We start from the raw sequence: 24,754 nt of genomic DNA, 5'->3' as shown, positions 1-24,754 counted from the left end.
TTGTTTACATAAAAATGCCCCTGTCCAATTCTAAAGTACTGTCTATTAAAGAAGAAAGAGGCATAGGAAGAAAAATTGAAACAGCTGCTGGCTGCTAAATTCCTCAAATAGTTACTTTCTGAACATATGTTTCAGAACATTTTGATACACGTTAACATTTACATGTAATTCAAGGATTCTCATGTTAATAAGCATTAAATTTCTCCATGTTTCATGTACTTTAGGATGGGATAGTGTGGATTGGTGTATTTGGTCAAGAATGTGATGGTAAACATTAACAAATCTACAAGGCCGTGATGAGGGTTCGAACCTACGTCTGAGAGGATCCCTTGTGGATTTGTTCATTTGATGCATCACGCTACTGTGATTTCTGTGTGTAATGGTAAACATTACTTAAGCTGTCAGTCAGTTCAAGTAATGAAAATCACATAATTGTTACACAATGCAAATTTTCTATGTTATAGCTTCTGGCATTGCAAAACTGTTTATGCTATACTTCTTACTATATTAAAAAAAAAGTGTTGATGGGTTATGTAGAATGAGAGCAGCAGAGGGTGGTGAAAGTGAAGGCAGTTACCAGCGAGAAGAGTTTGAGGCTGCTTACCACTCACAAATATAGATGTACACAGCTATCAGTTGGTTAGGTTGTTACTTATGCTGCCTTTTTATATGCGTGTATACTAGGATCGGCACTATATTGTCATTCAGCAAACCAATTGCTCATTTTCCATGTATCCTGATATATGAGAAATGTATTTAGAATACATTCTTTCTAGATAATGAGTAATAAACTTAATAGGGATCTGGATAAAGGAGTTTCTGACTAGTGTGAATGATTTAACAAATGAAATGAAAAATGAATTGGAGCACTGTGGTGGCTCAAACCAGTGATCAGCGTACTCTACACAGGAAGTCTTGGCAGCTTCTACTGAAACCAGTGCAAAAATGACATATAACCCCCCACCCCCCAGGCACTCAGTAGTTCATCAACTGTATGGTCCAGCGTCAAATACACAAAGAAATCACACTGCCATGTAATATATCAAGGAGAAAATCAATTGGAGCACTTAGGTGACCTGAACCAATGATTAGGGTACTCCCGAGTGTGCACCTTTCCCCTGTACCATGACGTGGTATAAGTTTTACAACCAGGGATTCCACTGAATCCACAGGAAGTCTGGAGGCTTCTACTGAAGCCAGTCCAAGTTTCACAAGTAATCCCCATAAATTTACGTGTAAGCCAAGTAGTTCATCACCCATATTCGCACTTATATGTGTCGCTTGCCTCCGGAGACTAGCATCTTTACAGCGGAACTTTATGCTATTCTCTATGCTCTTCGTCTCCTGCTTTCTCGTTGTCAGTCTTCCTTTGTGGTTGTTGTTGACTCTCGTAGTGCCCTCATGGCTCTCGGGTGCTTTAATCCAGTTCATCCAGTAGTTGTCGAGATCCAGCATTGGCTGTTTCTCGTTCACAGTAAATTTAAGTCGGTTGAGTTTTGTTGGGTTCCCAGCCATGTTGGCGTGTCTTTAAATGAGCGTGCGGATGCTGCCGCTAAGGAAGCTGTCCGCTCTTGTCCCATCTCTCGTAAAGGCATTCCGTATTCCGACTTTTACCCGGTTATCCATTCCTCAGTCCTTACCCGTTGGCAGGCTTCTTGGTTGTCTGTTACTGGTAACAAGCTACGTACTCTTAAATGTTGTGTTTCCTCGTGGCCGTCCTCCTTCCACCGTAACCGGCGGTGGGAAACAGCTCTGGCGAGGTTGCGTATTGGCCATACTCGCTTAACCCATGGTCACTTGATGGAGCGCCGCCCTGCTCCTTATTGTCCTAGTTGCATTGTCCCTCTTACGGTCGTGCATGTCCTTCTTGAATGTCCTGACTTCCAGGACGAGCGTGTGTCTTGCTTTCCGACCGCCCCTCGCGGTCACCTATCCCTCGATAGAATTCTTGGTGACTCGGATACTTTTGATATCGTTCGCCTTATGCGTTTTTGTTCTCGTATTGGCATCCTTGGTGATATTTAGCGCCCTCTGATTATTTTGCGTATTTGATGGTGCTACATAGCCTTCCCGGTTTGGTGCCTTCTTTGATAATTACTTACTTACTCATCACCCATATTCTCCAGCTTCAAATACACAAAGAAATCACATGGGATTCCTCTGAATCCTAGGTTTATAATTTACAACATTTGGTGGTACAGGGGTAAGGTGATAAGCCTAAAATGGAGAATGGCAAACAAAAATATCATAGCAGGGAACCACCCGGGAAATAATCAACCACAGGTCAGAGAACTTTTGAGATTCTGTGACACATTCTCTCTCAATCAACAGATTACAGAACCAACTAGGAATGAAAACACACTAGACTTATTATTCACAAATAATGATGAGCTAATCAGACATTACAATCTCACATACTACATACTCAGACCATAAGCTCATTGAAATGCAAACTAACATTAATAACAGTAGTGGGCCCAAGAGAACCACCAAGCGAGAAGGGGTATTCAATCAATTTAATTTCAACATTAAGAAAATCGACTGGGAAAAAATATAGACCTTGCAAACATTCAATGGGAGACGGTCTTAAGTGACAAAACTCCCACACAGGGAATAGCTCAACTGACAGCTGAAGCATACAAGGTCTGCTTGAAACACGTGCTTGTGAGGAGGGTCAGAAAGAAGACCACTCTAGAAAGAGAACGCAGACGACTGTACCGGAGAAGGAAAAAATAACGGAAATGCTTAAGCAGACACAACTATCACAAGAAAGGAAGATAAACCTAAACAGGTTGATTGAAGAAATAGAGCAAACGTTGAAGCGATCATACGATTCTAGGGAAATGGAATTGGAACAGAAAGCTATACAAGAGATAAAGAAAAATTCAAAATATTCCACCAGTATTGGACCTTTAATTACAACCGAAGGTACGTACACAGAGGACAACAAAGAAATTAGTGAAATTCTAAGAAGCCAATATGAGGCTATGTTTAACACACCTTCAGACCAGGAAAGGTTGCTGAAATAGAGGGAATACAAAGAACATATACAAAGCTTTCATCTCATATTTGGAGAGCATATATAGCTCTCCAAATGTACTCACTAGATAGGACACGAGAGAGATATAAAATGAGAGAGATATCAAATAATATACACGTGGAAAATAACTGGAGGGCCAGGTACCAAATCTACACAGTAAAATAACAATGTACTGGAGTGAACGATATGGAAGAAAATGCAGAATAGAACCAGTGAAGAGCAGAGGTGCCATAGGCACAATAAGAGAACACTGCATAAACATCAAAGGTCCACGGTTGTTCAACATCCTCCCAGCGAGTATAAGAAATATTGCCGGAACAACTGTGGACATCTTCAAGAGAAAACTAGATTTTTTCTAAAAGAAGTGCAGGACCAACCGGGCTGTGGTGGGTATGTGGGCCTGCTGGCCGCTCCAAGCAACAGCCTGGTGGACCAAGCTCTCGCAAGTCTAGCCTGGCCTTGGTACGGGCTTGAGGAGTAGAAGAACTCCCAGAACCCCTTCAAGCAGGTATCAGGCAGGTAAGGTGCACGACTGGGAGTACCCTGATCACTGGTCCAATTGCTTTTCTTATTGATACATATCATGTTAGTATGATTTCTTTGTGTGAATGGACAAGTGATATACAGTATATCTGTTTTAATATCTAATATACTGTTACAATGTTATTAATTGTTTTTTATCTAGGCTGATTCCTTCCTACCCAGTGAAAGTGGGAAAATGGGTGGTGATACAGTAATGAATGGATTTATGTTGAAGGGAGAGCTGAAGTATTGTAGGGTAATACTGTATTTGTTAATGGTGGGATCAGTGTGGAAGTTTTGTGGGTAATAATTATTGTTGATGTATAGTTAAGAAGTATGGCAAAGCAATGTGTAGATAATGAGAGAGTTGATGGTTTATGACCAGGTAGTACGTATGTGTTGATAATAAGGAATAAAGAGGGGTGGATTCTTAACCCTTAAAAAAGTTTAATATCCCCCTTGGGACTCGCAGAAACTGCAATTTTTGTTCTCATTTGCTTGAGGGGGCGGGGGGGAGCCTTCGGCCTGTGGGCATCTGTCTTGACCTTCTTTGACTTTGGCCATGGCGGTTCACAGGTTCCATGCTCACTTGGTTTCCTTACCTAGTTTACTTGGTCCAGGATGTCTTTCTTATGGCACGTCTCTCGTTGGCTTTTGTCTCTCATTGTCAGGGTGGGGAGCATCAGGTTCTTCCCTGGAGGCATGGGTTCTGTTCTGGCATGTGTGGCACTTTCTTCATTTGCAGCCTTATCTTTTTCTGGTAAAGAATAGTTGGTTGACTTCCAGAGGGATCCCTTTGTGGTTGATGTGTGCTATACACAGCCAGGGGGTGCTTCATTTAGTGTGTCCAGTTGGAGCAGTTTGTTGCTCCCTGTGTGCAATTCGCTGTACATTGGTGGATGACCTGTTTGTTAATCTGGTTTCCCTCATTCTCAGTTCCAGGGTACATTTTTTCCTAGTTTGCTGCTGTCTCATTAAGGCTAACCAGACTGCAGTCTACCCTCTAGCCCACAATGTTCGCAAGTTCATGGCTTTGGGCCACTGTGTTAGCTACTATATTGATAGACTGATATTTAGGCTTGGGAAAGTTTTGAAGCTCATTGAGCAGATACCAACCATCGGCTTGGTATTTGGTCTATGTTCCTGGTTCTACTTGGGCTTGCGTTATCCGGTGTTTGGTTTCCCAGTTCGGTGTCTTGCATTCAGGTGTGTAGTTGCCACTCTGCTCTTCCTGGTGTGTCCCATGTTTTCCGTTTGCTCTGTTGCTAGATAAATTCAGGGAGCCACCGATGAGGATTCTCCAGAAAAACCAGCCCCTCCCTGGTTTCCTCCCCACATTTCAGGTATGTCAGTTAGTGGTATATCATCTCCAGACTGACTCCTTACTGGCCCTTAAGCAGGGAGCTCCCAGGGTACCACCTGGTGGTGACTTGCACACTAAGAGGGTTCAAGCTAAGAGTCGAGTAAGTCAGTGAGTCTTTAGGTGCTTCATTTTAGGTGAACCTTGTGAGTTGTCTGTATGGCTTCACTTACTTTCTGGATGCTTTCTCAATGTACTTTCTTATCAAAGACTTGGATATAGCTTTTTTATGCCTACCCATTTACACCTGGCATGCTAATTACCTCTCTCAATGTTAAAGTTTTCATCAGTTCTTATTAAAAGTTGTTGGTGGTCTTGCTTCAACAATCTCTTCCTTTAATGCATTTCACTTCTGACCATCCATACAAAGAACAAGAACTTGCTTACATCTGTTCTACTCAATTGCAAGTCTAGTCTCCCAATGTCTCCTCATCCTACCTCTCTTTAATTTGATAGGCTTCCTTGCGTCCTTTATTCACTTTGTCTATTCCCACAAGAACTTGTATACAGTTTATACTATCCTTTATCTTTCTTCTCTCTTCAGAGGTTGTGAGGGAAAGTCTCGCACCATGTCCTCATAGCAGAGGCCTCTCAATTATGGTACTAATCTAGTTGTAAACTTTTGAACTTTTTCAAGGTTCTTTTTATGTTTTACAAGGTGTGGGTTTCATACTGGAGCTGCATATTCAAGTAATGGTCTGACATAAGTTGTGTATGAAAGCATCCTTGTTTAGACGCTGCTGATGTTATCCTGTTTGCATGAGCTTTTGGTGTTAATGTTGGGATTATGTCTGCTCCCAGGTCTTCTGCCCTTATTGTTTCTTGTAATTGTCTTCCCTTACGGTATAGTTAACCATTAAGCTGCTACAGCCTTAAATAAACGTCTATCTCCTGCTTTAATTACTTTTCACCCATTTGGATTGAATTCCATCAGCCATTTATCTGCCCACTCCTGAAGTTTGTCAAGGTCTTTTACAGCACCCTATAGTCCTCTTTAATTTTTACTCTCCTCATTAACTTTGCATCATCTGTAAAAGTCAACATGGATGCTCTCCCTCTGTGAGGTCATTTAAATAAATTAACAAAGCAGTGGTCCTAGGATAGAACCCTCTGGAACACCACTTTCCACTCTCTCCAGCCTGACATGTTCTCACTAACTATAATTCTTTGTTTCTTGTCCATCAAGTACTCCCATACCCAGTCGAGTGCCTTTCCTGTCATCCCCACTTGTCTCTCCATCTTGTGTATTAATATATTGTGAGGGACTGTATTAAAAGCTTTTTAGCTGTCTTAAAAGGTGCATTCTACCCATCCTTCTCCTCTTATATATTGGTGACAGTCATAGAATTCATTCAAGTTTGTTAAGAAGATTTTTTCCTCTGGAGCTGTGTTTTACTGCTTTATAAAATGTGCTCTCCCCAAGTGTGGGTGATCATAACAATCCACAGCTCTCTGCACCTCTGTCAGGGGGGGCCAGGTTTTGGTTCTGGTCCCTGGTAGGCCAAAAGATCTCCTATAGCTGATGTGACTCGGTAGAGAAGCCATTTCAGCGAGATAGCTTTAGGGAGTCACCGGGGCTCCTCCAGAAAGAGGCATTTCATTACATTAAAAAACGAATGTCTAAATTTATTTGGCAACAGTAATATGGTATAATTTGATGATTCAATACATACGGTTAGTTACACATAACAATGAGATCACATTATCATGACAAATACTGTACAGTTATATTGTACTCCTCAAAAGTTTAGGTTCAAATTGGTCCTTCCATTGCAACTGGAAATCTGTTGCATCTGAAGTTTGCTATTTTTTCATGATTTAGTTTAAAATATTATGATGTTCTATTACAAATTATAGATATTTTTCATACCAGTGGATACCATACCATACCATACCATTTCCATACCACACGCTTGCTCCACCATATTACTTCTGCTATCTTCCTGTGCATTTAAATCCAACGATCATATTACTGGAATAGACACCGTCTGTTGCAACAGCTTTGCTGTGCACCAATTTCTGTTTGAGTGGGGGTCCAGTGTAATCCTTAATTTGTACATATTATTTACTTTATAATAATGTTACTACATATATAGTTTTTTGTTTTTAGGTTTGGGATTTATCCCTTGACAGCATTTAGAATTCAGCGACAGCCTCCGTCCGTCCTCGGGCTATTTCACCCGAAGCTGTTGATCCTGTTGCATCAGAAACCCCAGAGAATACAGACATGGAAACTCGAAAGGTTATCAACATGATGTGCAACATTAAACCAAATGAAAATGGGCATGGGTTGTTTGTAAGTACAGTACTTTTACAGTCAAATTACTTTTTTATTTAATTATTATTAAGAATTGTATGGAGAATACTCTAAAAGTTTTATAGTCAAGAGAAAACTCAATAAATTAAGAAAATCAATTTAACACTCAAGCTGGTGCACACGTGTTTGTAACATATCTTAGTGCAAGGTGTATGTATTGTGTCTACGACCCATTTTTCAGAATATCTGTACATCTCGTGTCTGTAAGAATTATTTGTTCAATTTTTTTCAAGACACTTTATTTTCCTAACTGACTCAGGAATAATTTTTATTTATTAAACATGCATTGAATTCCAGTTAAGCATAATTCATTAATATAGAAGAGCATTATAAGGAGTGAATCGAAAATACAGAAGTTTTTAAAGTAGCATATTTATGTGCATTAGTATAATTAAGTGTAGTTAAAGGATGAGAGCTGCAGTCATGGTGTCATATCTTCTCTATAATAAGTATATGAGAATAAAAGAATTTGCAGAAGGCCTATTGGCCCATATGAGGTCATGTGATGCTTTCTTTAAAACTAGTGATAGTTTTGGTATCTACCACCTTCCCACTTAAATTTTTCCAATCATCCACATCTCTGTTCACAAATTGAAATGAAATTAGAGTGAAGATATTCCAGTTTATTCTGGACCTTTATCATTATAATTATTATAAGATTGAAGTGGAAGTAGGCATATTAATCGGTGAATGCAAGCCAATGAATAACGATCAGTATCTATGTACAGTACTATAGCAAATACTCTACAACGTTGATGTAACTTCTTGACACAGTTTTCTGTGGGGAGCCCTGTCGGCTCCCTGAAGCTATCCGAACTAATATATGCTATATTAATTTGGGGGCATCAGTCACTGGAGTCCTTATGCCTTCCAGGAACCATGAGCCAGAACCTGGTTCTCTCAGAGAGGTGCAGGGAGCAATTTCCTATGAGTGCTTTACATTTAAAGTATGTCGTAATTGCCATCGACTGGGAGAGCACCCAGAAAGATATGCGAAACAAAACGGACCACAAGCTGGTGAAAATACCCCCATCCCCCTTTAGGGATAGGGGGCAGCACTAACGAGTGGGAGTGCTAGTTGGATGACGTATTGCTTGTTTGTTTCTTCCTGGAGGAGATCTTTTTGCTTTTTGGACGTAGGTCGCAATTTTCATCAGCTGGTGATCTGTTTTGTTACATCTATCTTTCTGGGTGCTTCCTCGGTCGATGGCAATTACGACATACTTTAAATATAAAGGGCTTGTAGGCCATTGCTCCCTGTGCCTATCTGAGGGAACCAGGTTCTGGCTCGTGGTTCCTGGTAGACATAAGGACTCCAGTGACTGATGACCCCAAATTAATATAGCATATATCAGTTCGGATAGCTTCAGGGAGCCTCCGGGGCTCACCTAGAAAATGGCATTTCATTATTTTCAAAGCTGGGATTTTTACTAAATTTGAAATGTTTTGTGACTATTTTGCTACATATTATTGTAACCATGCATTTTATCAATTAATATCTCCTATTAAATGTGCAACAATTTAAGCAGAGAAGGTGTGATAATTTGATAAGTGTGCATAAAAGGCTGATATGCAAGGAAATGGTGCCTAGGCACCAATATACAGTATCTGGGATGTGTCGTACTACAACACTTGTATAGGCATTTAGGTCATTGACTTACTTTTACATCAACTGTGTATTTTCTGTTCAGAGGAAAGTCTTTAGATTAGTCAAAGAAACTTTAGAAAATACTCATGGAGTGGACTGAAGAAAAGTTGTGGAAGCCACTCCCATCTACAGCTTTAGGGCCAGGTATTATAAAAAATCAAACATGATGGAAGTTTAAATCAAACACTACAGGTACAATAAGGCGAGAAGCACAGCACTACCACCACCACCATCACTTAAAAGAAAATACCTAAGTTAAATATATAATGGGTGAAAAGCCAAGATATGTCTAAGATTGAAGAAGTGTTGAAAATCTGAGAAGAAATATGCACTGAATAAATTAAGCAAGGATAACAGGAAATGGCCCAAGCATTGAATAATATGAACCAGGAAACAAGTCAGTAGACACCTCAATACAGCAAAATAACCTGTCAAAGCATCTACCTAATGGTTCAATAATAAATTACTAACTCAATATGCATCTCTGGTCCCCTCAACACTAAACATGGATATGACCAGTACTACTACCCATGTGGGAAAACCAAAAGATCATAGTAGAGATGAATAGCATCAAAGTTATGTACACAAATGCAGGTGGAATTACAAACAAAGGGATTGAGCTACAAGAAAGAAATCGACACTACTAGTATCACAATAATAAAGGCAAATTGACGAGGTTTATAAAGAACTTAATCTCCACAAGAATATACTTGATGAGAAGGGTACAAAGGGTGGAGGTGGTGTAGCCCTTCTGCTTCAGCTACACTGGAGCTTTGAGGAATAAAAGTATTTGGTTACCAACCAGTACAATTACATATTAAATATGGCAGCATGGACAAGGAATATAACATGCAACAAAACCTGCCTGAAGGTAAGACAGGTTAAAGGAACTCAATTATACAACCATAAACCAACCTGTCTCATTACAGCACTTTGTAATTATTGCATTTGTTCATCACAACATGTGAGATATGCCATGCTAAGAATACTTCATCCTCATGTAATCAAAACATTGAGTACGATCTTTGTCGTTCATAATAAATATTTTATTACAGATGACAATTTCTTTACGGTTAGAAGATAAGATGAATCGGCAGCTATCGTGTGTTGTAGAAGATGGAGAGGTGCTGCAGCGCTTACTGACGAACTTGTTCGATATGGCTTTATCAGTCAGGTAAGTGTCAGAATTTTACATGTATAAAATACACAATTTATAATAATTTATTTTCTTACGAATCCTAGTGAACTTTTTCCACTTGATTTTGTTGAGAATGTATTGATATTACATATTTGCAGGGATTTATAATTCCCCTACTATTCGCCCCCCCCCCCTTTTTATACATATACAGTGGAACCTTGGCTTACGAATGCCCCTCTTTACTAATTTTTTGGTATACGAGGTCAGTTTCCTGGTAAAACTTGACTCGGTGTTCGAGGTTTGTCTAGGATTTCGAGTTGATACATGTATGGGTCGACGAGCACGTGGGTTCTGCTGGGCGCAGCACGCTCAGTTTTACCAGTGTATCCCGCCTAATGATATCGCGCTTGAATTCTTTGAGAAGAATTTCATTCATTTGATGAACAATGGTTTTTGTTTGGTTTCTGAACAAAGTTTAAAAAAAAGTGTATATTATACATCACGCCATGGGTCCCAAGAACGTCAGTGGTAAAGTTCAACCAAAGAAAAGAGTTGAGTAGAGGCAGTAGAGGATGTCCCTTCCACATTAAGAAAATGTGTGCATTATGGGAAGTACTGCCAAAGTTTTGCGAAAAAGCTCTCCAGATAAAGCTGTAGGAGGCCGTTGCATTAACCTTTTTAATGACAAAATGATGTCTCGCCTCCAGACAAGTGTTAAAACATAGTGAAAAACAAATGTCTTTAGATAGTCTTAGTAAGACAAGCAAGCAGTGAGCCACAACCAGGTCCTAGTGGTATACCTGCAAAACGTAGGAGAGAGAGAACGAGAGAACCCCAGAAATGACATCAGTGTCTGATGTTACTGTAATGGAAGGGGACTGCCCCCTTCCAAATCCTAACACCTCTCCTCCTCCTCCCCCCCCCCCCATCACAGTCTTCCACACGCCAACACGAGTCCTCAATTAAGGTAAGTTACCTGTATAGTAAAAACTATGAGTAGTATTTTATATAAAATGTGTTTTTAAGTTAATATTTTGGGTGTGTGAAATGGATTAATTCAATTTACATTATTTCTTATGGAAAAATTTGTTTCGGTGTATGAATTGTCTCGTAGGATTGAATTAAATTCCTAAACCAAGGGTCCACATACATACATATATATATATGTATATATATGTATATATATGTACATATATGTACATATATATATATGTATAATACACACATGTACACACACACACACACCACACACACACACACACACACACACACACACACACACACCACACACACACACAAAAGGTGAAAAGGATTCAAAGGTGACACCCCTAGGGTCAACACTTGCAGCAGAGGAGCTCCAGCATATTTCAACAATCCTAAGTATTGTAGTACAGGTTGATGGTAGTGAGTGGTGTCCCAGAGAACATAAAGGTATAGTGCTCTTGAAAAATAGGTGAGGATAACAGGAAAGTGCCAAGGGAAGTGAAAAATCGGATGAGAAAAAGTTGCCCTAGTGTTTACAGTGCAGAGAAGAACATTCAAGATGGCCACTGGCAAGGGGAAAAACAAAACAGAGCTTGATTTTGAGGGATTCAATGAAGAAAGCATTGATATTAGTAGTCTACATAACAAGTTGGTAAATTTAGATACTATAGTGAACTCTCATGTAGAAATAATTAGTAAATTGAAAGAAAGTAATGACCATTTGAATAGCAAAGTTTTATGTCTTGAGGGTTTAGTGAAAGACTTGCGCAAGGATAAGAATCAATTGGAAACAATTGCAAAGCCATGGAAGAAGAAAATAAACTCTTAAAAATAGCTTTGGAAGAAGTTAAAGTAAATTTAAACATAAATGACTACAATAGGTTAGGCAAGGAAATTCAACAGGAGAAACAGCTTTTGTCAGCACAGATGGAGGAAGTTACACAGGGAATAGAACAGTGCAAGAAAGATATGCAACTCACTTATGCACAAGTGGCCAAGGAGAAGGAAAAAATAGAAGAAGCAGTAAAGGAAGTCAAACACTGCAGCAACCAAGATAAAACAAACATTAGGCTGGAAGTGAGGAAAGAATTGGCATCTAACCCGAAGTTGGTGCAAAACACAGTTGATCGGAGTAAGTCCCTGATCATTTTTGGCTGCAAAGAAAAGGCGATAACATCTAGGTCAGAAAGAGCTGTAGAAGAAGCTAAAGTAGTAGATAAAATTGTTGGCCTCGTGGAAGGTCTTACAAACAGAGAGAATGTGTGCGACTACAGGAGAATAGGCAGATATGTAAAAGGGAAAGATCGACCTTTGAGGATCACCCTAAACGGTGCCAAACAGATGGAAGAAGTACTAAGGAATGCTAGAAAATTGCAAAGGGATGAGGATGGGAAAGGGTGGTCGTTAAGACGAGATCTTTCAAAAGAAGATAGAGAGAAGCTGAAACTGAACCTCGCCGAGGCAAAACATTTAAATGAGAGCAGGAATGAAGAAGAAATAAATTCTTTTTTCTACAAAGTGATAGGGGTAGGCAAACCAGTAAAGTGGTACATAAAGGCAAACCAACAAAATCAATAGAGAGAGGGGGAGTGAAGAATAAGGAGAGGGGGAACAAGTTCCTGAAGATTGCATACACCAACATAGATGGAGTGAGATCGAAGATACTGGAGTTAAGTGATGTAATACAGCTGCAGACACCAGACATTGTTGCACTCACGGAGACAAAACTTGAAGATGTAATTTTAAATGAGGTCATATTCCCAAGGGGCTACTCAATTTGGAGACGGGACAGAAAAATTAGGAAAGGCGGTGGCGTTGCTGTGCTGGTAAAAGAACCCCTAAAGGTGAAGGAAATAATGACTGCCAATCCACAAGAAGTTGACATAATAGCACTAGAGATCTGCTATGAGGATGATAAACTAATGATGATAAATGCATATAGTCCACCGCCAAGCAGCACATGGTCAAAGGAGGAGCTAGATAGTAAACGTGAAGGTCTTATAACAATAATGAGAGAGATTATAGCGAGAGCGGATAACGATAGATCACGACTGTTGATAGTCGGTGACTTCAACTTGAAATCCATAGACTGGGAAGCATATGAAGCTAAAACAGAAGATTTTTGGACCTGTAAATTTGTAGACCTCATCCTGGAAACATTCTTGTATCAACATGTTAAACAAGCTACGAGGATGAGGGAAGGGGACGTTCCCTCCATGCTAGATTTGATATTTACCAGGAAGGAGGAAGAGATATTTGACATTCAGTACCTTCCTCCCTTGGGTAAAAGTGACCATGTCTTTTTGGGAATAAAGTATGCAATGCGTTATAAGCTGGAAGAAAATAAGGAGGTTGAAGCAGTTGAAAAACCAGACTTCAGGAGAGGACATTATGGTGACCTTAGAAATTTTTTTAGTGAGTATAATTGGACAGACTTGATGCTAGGCAAGGAAGTGAATGAGATGTATGGCAAGTTTTGTGAAATATATGATAAAGGCACAAAAAATTTATACCAAAACAGAGATGCAGAACTAGGAAACAGGATTGGTTCAATAGAAATTGCGAGAGGGCTAGAGACCGAAAGACACAAAAATGGAATCAGTATAGGAAGAGGCCGAACCCCCAAACATACCGAGCGATACAAAGATGCGAGAAACAATTATACAGCAGTGAGGAGAGAGCAGAAAGAATTTTGAAAAAGGGATTGCGGACAAATGTAAAACAGAACCGGGCCTATTCTACAAATTCATAAACAACAAATTGCAGGTAAAGGATAATATCCAGAGGTTGAAAATGGGAAATAGATTCACGGAAGATGAAAAGGAAATGTGTGAAACATTAAATGAAAAGTTCCAAAGTGTGTTGTACAAAATGAAATCTTCAGAGAACCAGACACAATAAGAATTCCAGAGAACAACATAGAGCGGATAGAGGTGTCTAGAGATGAAGTGGAAAATATGCTAAAGGAGCTCGGGAGGAACAAAGCAGCTGGCCCAGATGGCGTTTCACCATGGGTTCTGAGAGAATGTGCATCTGAGCTCAGCATTCCACTTCACCTGATCTTTCAGGCATCCCTGTGTACAGGAATCGTAGCAGACGTGTGGAAACAGGCTAACATAGTTCCAATCTACAAAAGTGGCAGCAGGGAAGACCCCTCAATTATAGACCTGTATCATTGACAAGTGTAATAGTGAAAAGTATTGGAAAAGCTAATCAAACTAAATGGGTAGAACACCTGGAGAGAAATGATATAATATCAGACAGACAGTATGGTTTTCGATCAGGAAGATCCTGTGTATCGAATTTACTCAGTTTCTATGATCGGGCCACAGAGATATTACAGGAAAGAGATGGCTGGGTTGACTGCATCTATCTGGACCATAAAAAAGGCTTTCGACAGAGTTCCACATAAGAGGGTTGTTCTGGAAACTGGAAAATATTGGAGGGGTGACAGGTAAGCTTCTATCATGGATGAAAAATTTTCTGACTGATAGAAAAATGAGGGCAGTAATCAGAGGCAATGTATCGGAATGGAGAAATGTCACAAGTGGAGTACCACAGGGTTCAGTTCTTGCACCAGTGATGTTTATTGTGTACATAAATGATCTACCAGTTGGTATACAGAATTATATGAACATGTTTGCTGATGATGCTAAGATAATAGGAAGGATAAGAAATTTAGATGATTGTCATGCCCTTCAAGAAGACCTGGACAAAATAAGTATATGGAGCACCACTTGGCAAATGGAATTTAATGTTAATAAATGTCATGTTATGGAATGTGGAATAGGAGAACATAGACCCCACACAACCTATATATTATGTGAGAAATCTTTAAAGAATTCTGATAAAGAAAGAGATCTAGGAGTGGTTCTAGATAGAAAACTATCACCTGAGGACCACATTAAGAATATTGTGCAAGGAGCCTATGCAATGCTTTCTAACTTCAGAATTGCATTTAAATACATGGATGGCGATATACTAAAGAAATTGTTCATGACTTTTGTTAGGCCAAAGCTAGAATATGCAGCTGTTGTGTGGTGCCCATATCTTAAGAAGCACATCAACAAACTGGAAAAGGTGCAAAGACATGCTACTAAGTGGCTCCCAGAAACTGAAGGGCAAGAGCTACGAGGAGAGGTTAGAAGCATTAAATATGCCAAAACTAGAAGACAGAAGAAAAAGAGGTGATATGATCACTACGTACAAAATAGTAACAGGAATTGATAAAATCGACAGGGAAGACTTCCTGAGACCTGGAACTTCAAGAAACAAGAGGCCATAGATTTAAACTAGCTAAACACAGATGCCGAAGAAATATAAGAAAATTCACCTTCGCAAATAGAGTGGTAGACGGTTGGAACAAGTTAAGTGAGAAGGTGGTGGAGGCCAAGACCGTCAGTAGTTTCAAAGCGTTATATGACAAAGAGTGCTGGGAAGACGGGACACCACGAGCGTAGCTCTCATCCTGTAACTACACTTAGGTAATTACACTTAGGTAATTACACACACACACCACACACGCGCGCGCGCACGCTTCTACATGTTGAGCGAACATATTCCAAATGCGAGTTAGCACAGACTTGAATGATCGCTGATGACGTGGTACTCTTGAGGATAGCAAAACTATTATGAGGTATTGTTGGCTAATTTCCTTGTGGAACTGTTACTAACCTCTGGTGGTTCACAAAATTGAACCAGTTAGGAAACATTGAGAACATTGATCTTGTACATAACAGTTAGTCTTTCAACATTTCCCCAGTGTTGAAGGCTCTGATGTACTACAAGTGATAAGTAGCTACAAAAGATTTTCAATTACCAGTCTTAAAAACTACTGGAAAGAATTGGAAGTTATCCAGCAGGTACCAGATGGCAACTAGATCTCTACTACATAGCTCGAGGCACAGGCAACCCCCCCTCCCCCTTTTCCTCAATGACCAGGACACTCTAGTGTGCTTGAGAATGCAGGGACTTACCTGTAGAGATTTTTTGAAGTTCTACTCCCAGAGTCCAGCCTGGGGCCAGGCTCAAAAAATAGAGCAACTGATGAGAGGCTTCTTAGAAAGGAGCATCTCAATTATTTCAATGCCATATTTCTAGCAAAGCCCTCTCAGTTTTACCAGGCAAATTCATCACAGGTGCTACCATCATAATAAATGAGTGCATAAATGAGGATTGACTGTATTATGTGATAGTTGCCTGAAATAGTCTGAAATCACATAAAGACTACTGTTTAATTTTTTAAAATTAATTGTACCTAAATGAATTGTGTTATTCTCTTTCAGATGGACAAAGATGAAATAACTAGTTTAATAGAAGACCATTTAACGCGAGTGCGGAATGGATCATCAATGGCAATGTCAACAGGCCGGAATGGTAGTCTAGGAAATCCTCTACAGAATGAAGACGGCTTAAGTGTGATGCATCCCCAAACCATCACCACAGCAACCAGATAACACCCATGATCCTCCTTGCACCCTCAAGCACAGCCTCACAATATTACACACACCACACAGTTTTTTACTAGATGGAAAGCTTATTAAGAGGTTTTCCTCTTGGAACTAGATGGAGGAAACTTTTTTTTTATGTGCATTTATGGAAGGTGGAACAACTACCAGACCAAATGATCTTGTGTTATGTATGAACTTGCTCAGTAACTCAACATTATGATAATTTGTGATTAGGAAGCATTTGGACATGTATGTGCATTTGGGAGTTAGTGTGCTGGGAATCTTAATTTTATACAAGATTTTTTATTATTATTATTATTATTATTATTATTATTATTATTATTATTATTATTATTATTGTTATCATTATTGTTTAGGTACAATTACAAGTGACCTCCCTAGTATTGTGATATGACATGTGTTTTGGATCCCCCCCTCAGAAGTGATTACTAACATATAAGGTTCTTCCCCATATTCCTTACCTGCTCCATGCTTAAAGCCAAATAGGAACATAGATAGTTTACCACAGAATTGTATATGTAGCTTCTGGGAGGGCGACGGCCACAATAGTGAATGTATGAGAGACTGGAATATCACTGGGGATATTTGCATATTATTACAGTAATGACAACTTAATTATTTGGTTTTCTGTTTTCAAATAGAAATTACCCTCCCAAAACTTCTCCTTGGATATGTCAAGGACAGGTGATTGTCACGAAATAATCGGTAAAATATATTATTATTTTCTTGATGAATTAAATGTTATAAGTGTTCTCTTAATTTTTGTATTTGAAAGCCTATTTTTCTGAAGGGACATATCAGTAAAGCAAGTAACGGACTAAAGTCTTGTAAAATGCTTGTCTGTCTGCTCCTCTTGTGGTTAACACATCCGTGCTTGCAAGAATGTATGGTAGTGTTGTTATTCTTGTTCAGTAATGTGCCTGTAAATGGATTGCAAGGATCTGAAATTTTCTTTACCAGCAACTCTATTAATTGTGTTCCAATGCTGACACTGATTTCTTTTTCTTTCAGTTAAATTATGCTTTACACAGTTTTCTACTTTTGTAAGGTGGCACCTCTTGGAGAAAAAGGGTCAGCCTAGTCTGGGGCCTTAAAAAAACTGTTATTGGCTCATTATGTATCATATATGCAGTATCTTTTTTGTATATAAAAATATGTAACTGCCTGCCAATTTTGTCTGACTCTGAGCTTAAAAGGAGGTTTTTCTTGTGTTGCCATTGTAGTGTGTGTGTGCTCTGTAGTGTGGTGCCCATTGTTTACCAGAAAATTGTAATAGATTAATTTTCACATTGAAATTAATGTTGTCAATATGCTTTGAGCAGTGTAAGTTCAGACTGCAACAGTAGTGTGACAGATGGAAATTGCACCTAAGTATTTATTGGCATGCAAGATGGTATGTGCTTGTAAAACATGGGATTAAGCTCCTTCATTGTATGTTGTGGAATATATAAAAACGTGTCAGCAAGATGCTATTTTTATTAGAGTATTTCAAGGATTAATATAAATCACATTAGGTATAACTGACTATATATGGTACTTTTTCTACACTAGGGTCCAGTGAGTGAGAGATAAACTATCCGTTGTAGTTATACCAATGAGTGCAAGATAAATTTTCCACTGTGTCTGAATGTAATTATACCATGATAGTAGCTGAAGAATTTACTCCCTTTACCTCTTGACTAGTTTTAGTCAATCTCTACTCAAGCTTTTTAAGAGTGATTTGTACTGCCAAGTTAAAATTCATTTTGCACGCAGCTTGTTTCAGAGGGTGACCTGATATCCACATCTTATTCTGAAAAGTAAAAGAAAATGAATTTGGTTTATGGAGAGGTAAGCTGCTATAATAGCTCAGGAGCTGAGATTCATCTTTAGTGCAGTATTTTAATGGTAATTTACCTTTCATATTTTCATTATGGAAGACATGTTGGCTGGACTCGTCCAGAAATGTAAATCCTATTTCTTTTGAAATAAAATTTATTTGTAATGATCGTACATTACATGAAAATAACAAAGGTTACATAGTATAACTAGATTTGTAATGCAATAAATTTTGTTAAGCATTCTTGTATGTAAAAATTGTCTTTGTATTTGTATAAAACCTTATGTTTAATTAGGGTATTATTTATAAAATGTTTATTAATGCCTAAATTGCTTACTACTAGTAATTTAATTATTTCATTCAGATAATTTTTTAAGTTGAAAATAAAAATGTCAGACAGTACATGAATGGCTTTACTATTGATTACTGGTGGTGTCTGCTGGTGAGCAAGGTTGTGTTTGTTGTGAGCCACACACAGCATCACAAGGTGTTCCAGGTATGTCCTCTATTTGCAATGTTGAATTAGTGAAGATGGAAAACATTGTAACAAATTTAATGACGTGTGTGTGTGTGTGTGTGTGTATATATATTATATATATATTATATATATATTATATATATATTATATATATATTATATATATATTATATATATTATATATATATTATATATATATTATATATATATTATATATATATTATATATATATTATATATATATTATATATATATATTATATATATATATTATATATATATATTATATATATATATTATATATATATATATATATATATATATATATATATATATATATATATATATATATATATATATATATATATATATATATATATATATATATACAAAAAACTTGGCAAAGTTATTTTCAAACATTATATCATGCAGTGGTTATGAAATTTTAAGTTAATTTAAAGTTTGATTTGGAATTAACTCTTATATATGAATTTAAAAATTACCTTTAACTTTCAGGTAATAATTTAATTAAAATTACTGTATAAAGGAAGTTTAAATAATGCTTTGCTGATGTGGAGATTGTTGTTTGGCCACATTTGCACACAACTCTGTCATGTTCTTCAAAGCCAATAACTTGAGACGCATTAAAAGGCCTGATTAATTTTGTGAAATGTGTGTTTTGGTCAGCAGGTTGGTCAAATGTATTTTGATTGTAAAGTTTAATTGTTGTGTATTTGGGTATAGTGTTTTTGCTATAAATCATCATACAGCCCTTACATAAATTGTGTTTTTATATAAAGATAGTTACTGCTAGACACCTTGTAACAATTACTGTTACAGTACTTTAAGTTCTTTGTATTTTGAAAAGTTGCAGTATGTTGCTGGTTGCATATTGGGAGAGTTCATTGTAATATGATATTCATAGTTATTCATTTTCAAGTATTGTATATGTATTGAAAGCAGAAATATTTTTTATGAAAGCATTTGTAAGAAAAGGATGTTGACAGCAGGTGGTAACATGTATAAGGAGGAATCATCATATTTTTAGATTTATTGGCTGGAAAGGTTACACGTGCGGTGAAAGTTCATAATGGTATTAATTTAATTTTAATTTTCTTAACACTTCATTAACAGTTTTATAGATTTGTTTTCTTATTCACCAATAAATGCCTAGTGGGCAGAAGTTACTTTGACACTGAAAAATGGGTGATAAAATTAATTTCAAGTTTAATGGGTATATGATGAAAATTTTATGCAATTGATTCATCTTTCATTTTACAGATAATAGAGTACTTCATGTTTTGCTCCTTTATTAAGCAGATTGTGGTTATGACTGAAGTACTGGATGTGCCTAGGAGATTTGTTTGTGGTTTATACATAATATTTGTTAGTAAGATATTTTTCCAGTGCCATTTGAACATAACTGATGGTAATATATTACAATGTAACTGGCATTCAACAATTGAAGATGAGCTGTCATTCCTGAAATTAGTTAAGTTTTCAACAGCTTGTCTTCACAATGCATGAGCATTTATGGATGTGATATGAGAAATAATGGAGTGATGAAAAATGTGTGAATGATGAGAAATATGAATGTGATGGCAATCAACATTATACAGGCGCACAATTTGCAGATGGCTATGTAAGGAAACATTTATTACACTTATATAATAGCAATTCATTTTTTTCTTTAATTTCTTGGTTGAGGAGACATTGGAGCAAATGGAGCGAGTTCTCGAGGACTGTTAAAGCTCTATAAGCAATGTCTTGTAAATTTGGGATTGATAATATGAAGAGAAAAGGTAAGATTCAGATTTTTTTAATGTAGAGAGGACAGACATTAGTAAAGCAATTTATTCTTATTTCTTGACCCAATTTATTACTCGATATTTTAACACCAATTAATTATTTTTTTCTAAAGTAAAGGAAAAATGAATTGATTAGTTAAGAACTTTTTACCAGTTATGATATTTTCATAATCAGCATTATAATTTATATTTGCTGAATTTTGGCATTGTTATTTTTTAGTTTCTTGGTATAATGATTCTTGTGTTTTATTCACAAAAGTAAGTTAGAAATTGATTAGGCCTCTCATGTTATATCATTATTATTTATGTAGCTTTACTTATATGCTCATTGTAACTAATATGTTCATTGTAACTAAAACAGATAATAACATTGGATCTCTTATGTTAATGCATTATTATTTTGATTGATACTATAGTAGAAGGCCTTGCATGTGGCTTTCAGTGTATCTTGTTTATTTACACTTCTATAAAGAGCGGGGGACATAGTAACCAAATAATAGTGGACCGAGTTTATAACTCTAGAACTAATATTCTTAAGTTGAGATTTTACATTATAATGTATGTTGAAAGTTGTTGCCCTTAGTTGTGAAAGTGGACGGAGGTTTGGATTATACTACAGTAGCAACAACATAAGCTGATAAACCATGACCCTTGTTTCATGTTTGAGCATAGAAACATGGTTGTGTATGATTACATGGAAGTGCTATTGTATAGGATTATACTGTAATAATACTGTGTATTAATTCAGAAGTTAAATATTAACAGTAAGAGATGGGAGACAGTATAAAATAGTCAACATTAATAGATGGTAAAACATGCAACTAAAATCAAGGGCTTTGTCCTTCATATACCATCGAGTCCGTGGCTGTAATTATAATTATAAAATTAATGGAGACTGGGACACCAATTCAAGAATTCAATACAGTATTAACTGTTGTAGCATCGAGGTATGAGCAAGTGAAGAGAAGTATTAGCCAAGGCTTTCATCACCTAAAGTTAGTCACAAGAGATAGCTTGCAGTACATAAAGGTAGTTACACAATCGGGTTTGATTTCAAGTGTGGTATATAGTTGACAAATGGTGCCAAGCACACTGGAATTTGTGCTTTACAGTGTTATATAGCCATACTGGGCAAGTGCTTTCTTATGATAATTACTTGATATGAGGTAAACATTAGGATACCCTGCAACCTAGCTAGAAAGCCATTATATGACAGAAATATGAAATATATTTTAGAAAGTGTATACCAGTAATTTGTCAAAATATTAATAATACTATACTGTTTTATACTCTTGCACATCAAAATTACTCGACTGATCATTAATTCCAACGTGCCTAATTTGGTTTTGGTATTTTTGTTAAATGGACAGTATTCGTATAATTTTTCTTTTCATCTTGCATTTTTTGGGGGGGGGAGGGTAATTTAAATTAAAATTTTTTGTAAAAGTGTCATATTTTCACTAAAATACTAGTAAATTTAAAATATTTACAGTATAACATTATAGTTTAATATGTACAGTACTTGACACTGACATATTTAGTGATGCCTGTGTTTGAAATGTATTACCATAACGTGATATTCAGAGGTACACACATGCCATGCAAGATTTAATGACTTATTTAATTTGGCCATTGCAAAAGGTTTCATCTCTATAGTAATTATTCTTTAATCTTTTTTCAAATCCATCCAAAACCAAACCCTATATTTTAGTCGCTTTTATTTACTTTTATATCATGTATAGGTGTCATATAAAGTTAATTTCCTATTTTCTAATGCATTATCACCACCTGTAGTCAACCAAGCAGACATTGACTGAAAAATTGTATATAACTAGAAATTATGCCTATATATTACTAGACATTATACCCTCACATTTCTACAATATTCTAGTTCATCTGTATACAGTATGTATATATATATATATATATATATATATATATACACACCTCTGAATAATTACTATCGATTTCTAAGTTTCTATATAATCACATCATTTTTATTTTGGCAAATTATTATTATTATTATTATTATTATTATTATTATTATTATTATTATTATTATTATTATTTATGAGCTAGATAGCCAATGTTAGATCTAGGTCTAATAGAAAATGCAGATTAAGACTTTGAGGAGTATAATTGATACTCCAATATGGGTTTAACCTTCGGTCACTTTTAATTTGAATAATGTTCTTACTTATTTGCATTATATTTGTTTTCTGTTGACAAATTTGTTTATTAGACAAGTACAGTATTTTTAGATATACTACTTGAAGTTTAGTATTCATTTAGTATTTGTATGTAGAGAATTGTATACTGGTCAAATGGCTTAGAGCAGTAATTCCTTTCAATATTGTGCTATTCTTGCAGAAAACAATTATTTTGGATATACAGGTACTGTATATGATTTTTTTTTTGTTATATCCTTGTTTTATACTTGGTAAACAAGCCAAAAAAAAGTTAATTTACCATTTTGGTTCAGTAATCAAAATTCCAGTTTTAGCCAAATGAAGAATATAAGCTGTAAACTGTCATTTATTAGTTATTTTCTACATTCAATGTGGAAGTATTTAATTCTTAAACCTGGTTTATACAAGTTCAGTAACCTTACATTTTCAGTTGTTGTTTGAATTTAATACAAGTTGTTGGGCAGAGCTGCCATGTTGTTCCAGTACAGCAGACTGGTGCCAGGCACAAAGTGATAGTTGTACAAGCAAGGGGCGTGTGTGTGTGTGTGTGTGTGTGTGCATGCATGCATGTGAGCATATGTGCAAGAGCATGTGTGTGTGTAATTAAGTGTAGGTACAGGATGAGAGCTACGCTTGTGGTGTCCCGTCTTCCCAGTACTCTTTGTCACGTGACACTTTGAAACTACTGATGGTTTTGGCATCCATTTACTTCTAACTTGTTTCAACCATCTACCACTTGGCAAAACATTCTAATTTTTCAACACCTTTGTTTCCTTGCCTTGAATCTGTGTGCACGTGTGTGATTTTACTTATTTAATAGGCCAAACAATTAGGGTTTCCTGTGGTTGTATATTTCACAATTTCTTTGATGCTTTTTGTTGATTTAGCAATTCTTTCAGTTATCTAATGTACTCAGAGTATCCACAGTGGTTCCTAAATACAGATTCTGCATTTCTGTGCATTGATTGCCCATGGTTGCTAATTTTTCTAATCCTTGGTTAACATTATTAAAACATTTATTTCTCAATTGTACTTGTCCTGTTAGTTCTTTTATGTGGGGTAAATTTTTCAGGGCAGTATGCAGAATGTGTATATGGCTGTTAAGAACTAAATGAGACATTGTGCTGTGAAGCCAAGGCTTTCCCAAGTTAGGGCTTAACATTTTGGGGTGGCTTTCATAGGTTAGGAAGCTCCCTGTTTTGAACCTACTTTGGTCAAAGCTTTCCCAAGAAAGCCCCTTGGGTTAGGACCAGGTCTTTCCCAGGTATGGCTTTCTGTCTACTAGTGTATTGAATGAGGGGTAATGAACAATTGCCCATGTTGCCTCTTGGTGCTTACTGATTCCCAGATGGTGCAGATGCTTCTACTCTTAAATCTGCCATGTTTATGTTATCCTCCTCAAGGCCGAAGATGTAACAATAACAATGTTCCGATTATATTGCGTAGAAATTTACAGGGTTAGGAACATCGTCATGAGTGGATCATTATACAGTAGTTTAAAAGTCTTTCTTTCCTTGCAATTAGTAATCAAAATCTCTACTCCATTTTTTAATACAAGTAAACCTTTACAATTATCACTCAAGCTATCGTTCTGATGAGATGTTAGTGTGCTTTAATCCCATTACAGTAGAATGTTTTCCAGACTGTCAAGTTAGAAATTCGCAAGGTGTTTCTTGGGTCCATATCTCATATGGCCATTATGATGGTTTCACTCAAGGAAGCTCTGAATATGAGAATTACTTTTTACAAAATTAGTCAATGTCATTTCTTACTAAACACAAATGCATAGGTGAAGGTCTGCTGAAAATGGGTTGACACAGACATCAAACAAATTTATTGGATTAAGTTTATTACTGTGAAATACGGGTGTAAAAGTCACATCAGCACATGTGACATAACACCAGACTAACACAATTACTTACTCTACTACAATAAATGGATAACAAATTGCACAAATTGTGACCAAGAATGAAATTGAAATTC

The 24,754-nt window shown here is 36.8% G+C and overlaps 1 protein-coding gene and 1 long non-coding RNA gene across 2 annotated transcripts in view; one reads left to right on the top strand and one right to left on the bottom strand.

The window, feature by feature from the left end:
• LOC138359014 (nuclear receptor-binding protein homolog) overlaps positions 1–17,232 on the top strand; it is a 122,681-nt gene extending 105,449 nt beyond the window's left edge. Inside the window, 5 exon segments of the mRNA XM_069317571.1 lie at positions 7,033–7,079; positions 7,082–7,218; positions 9,943–10,006; positions 10,009–10,061; positions 16,295–17,232. Of these exon segments, the coding sequence (XP_069173672.1) occupies positions 7,033–7,079; positions 7,082–7,218; positions 9,943–10,006; positions 10,009–10,061; positions 16,295–16,465 (472 nt within the window). The 3' untranslated portion in view covers positions 16,466–17,232.
• A 902-nt stretch (positions 17,233–18,134) lies between these two features.
• LOC138359015 (uncharacterized) overlaps positions 18,135–24,754 on the bottom strand; it is a 60,599-nt gene continuing 53,979 nt past the window's right edge. Inside the window, exon 3 of the long non-coding RNA XR_011225715.1 lies at positions 18,135–18,272. This is a non-coding gene — a long non-coding RNA (uncharacterized lncRNA). The remainder of the gene's footprint in view (positions 18,273–24,754) is intronic.

Source organism: Procambarus clarkii, chromosome 88, assembly GCF_040958095.1.
Source record: "Procambarus clarkii isolate CNS0578487 chromosome 88, FALCON_Pclarkii_2.0, whole genome shotgun sequence".
Lineage (NCBI taxonomy): Eukaryota > Metazoa > Arthropoda > Malacostraca > Decapoda > Cambaridae > Procambarus > Procambarus clarkii.
This window is presented reverse-complemented; position numbering and strand designations above follow the sequence as displayed.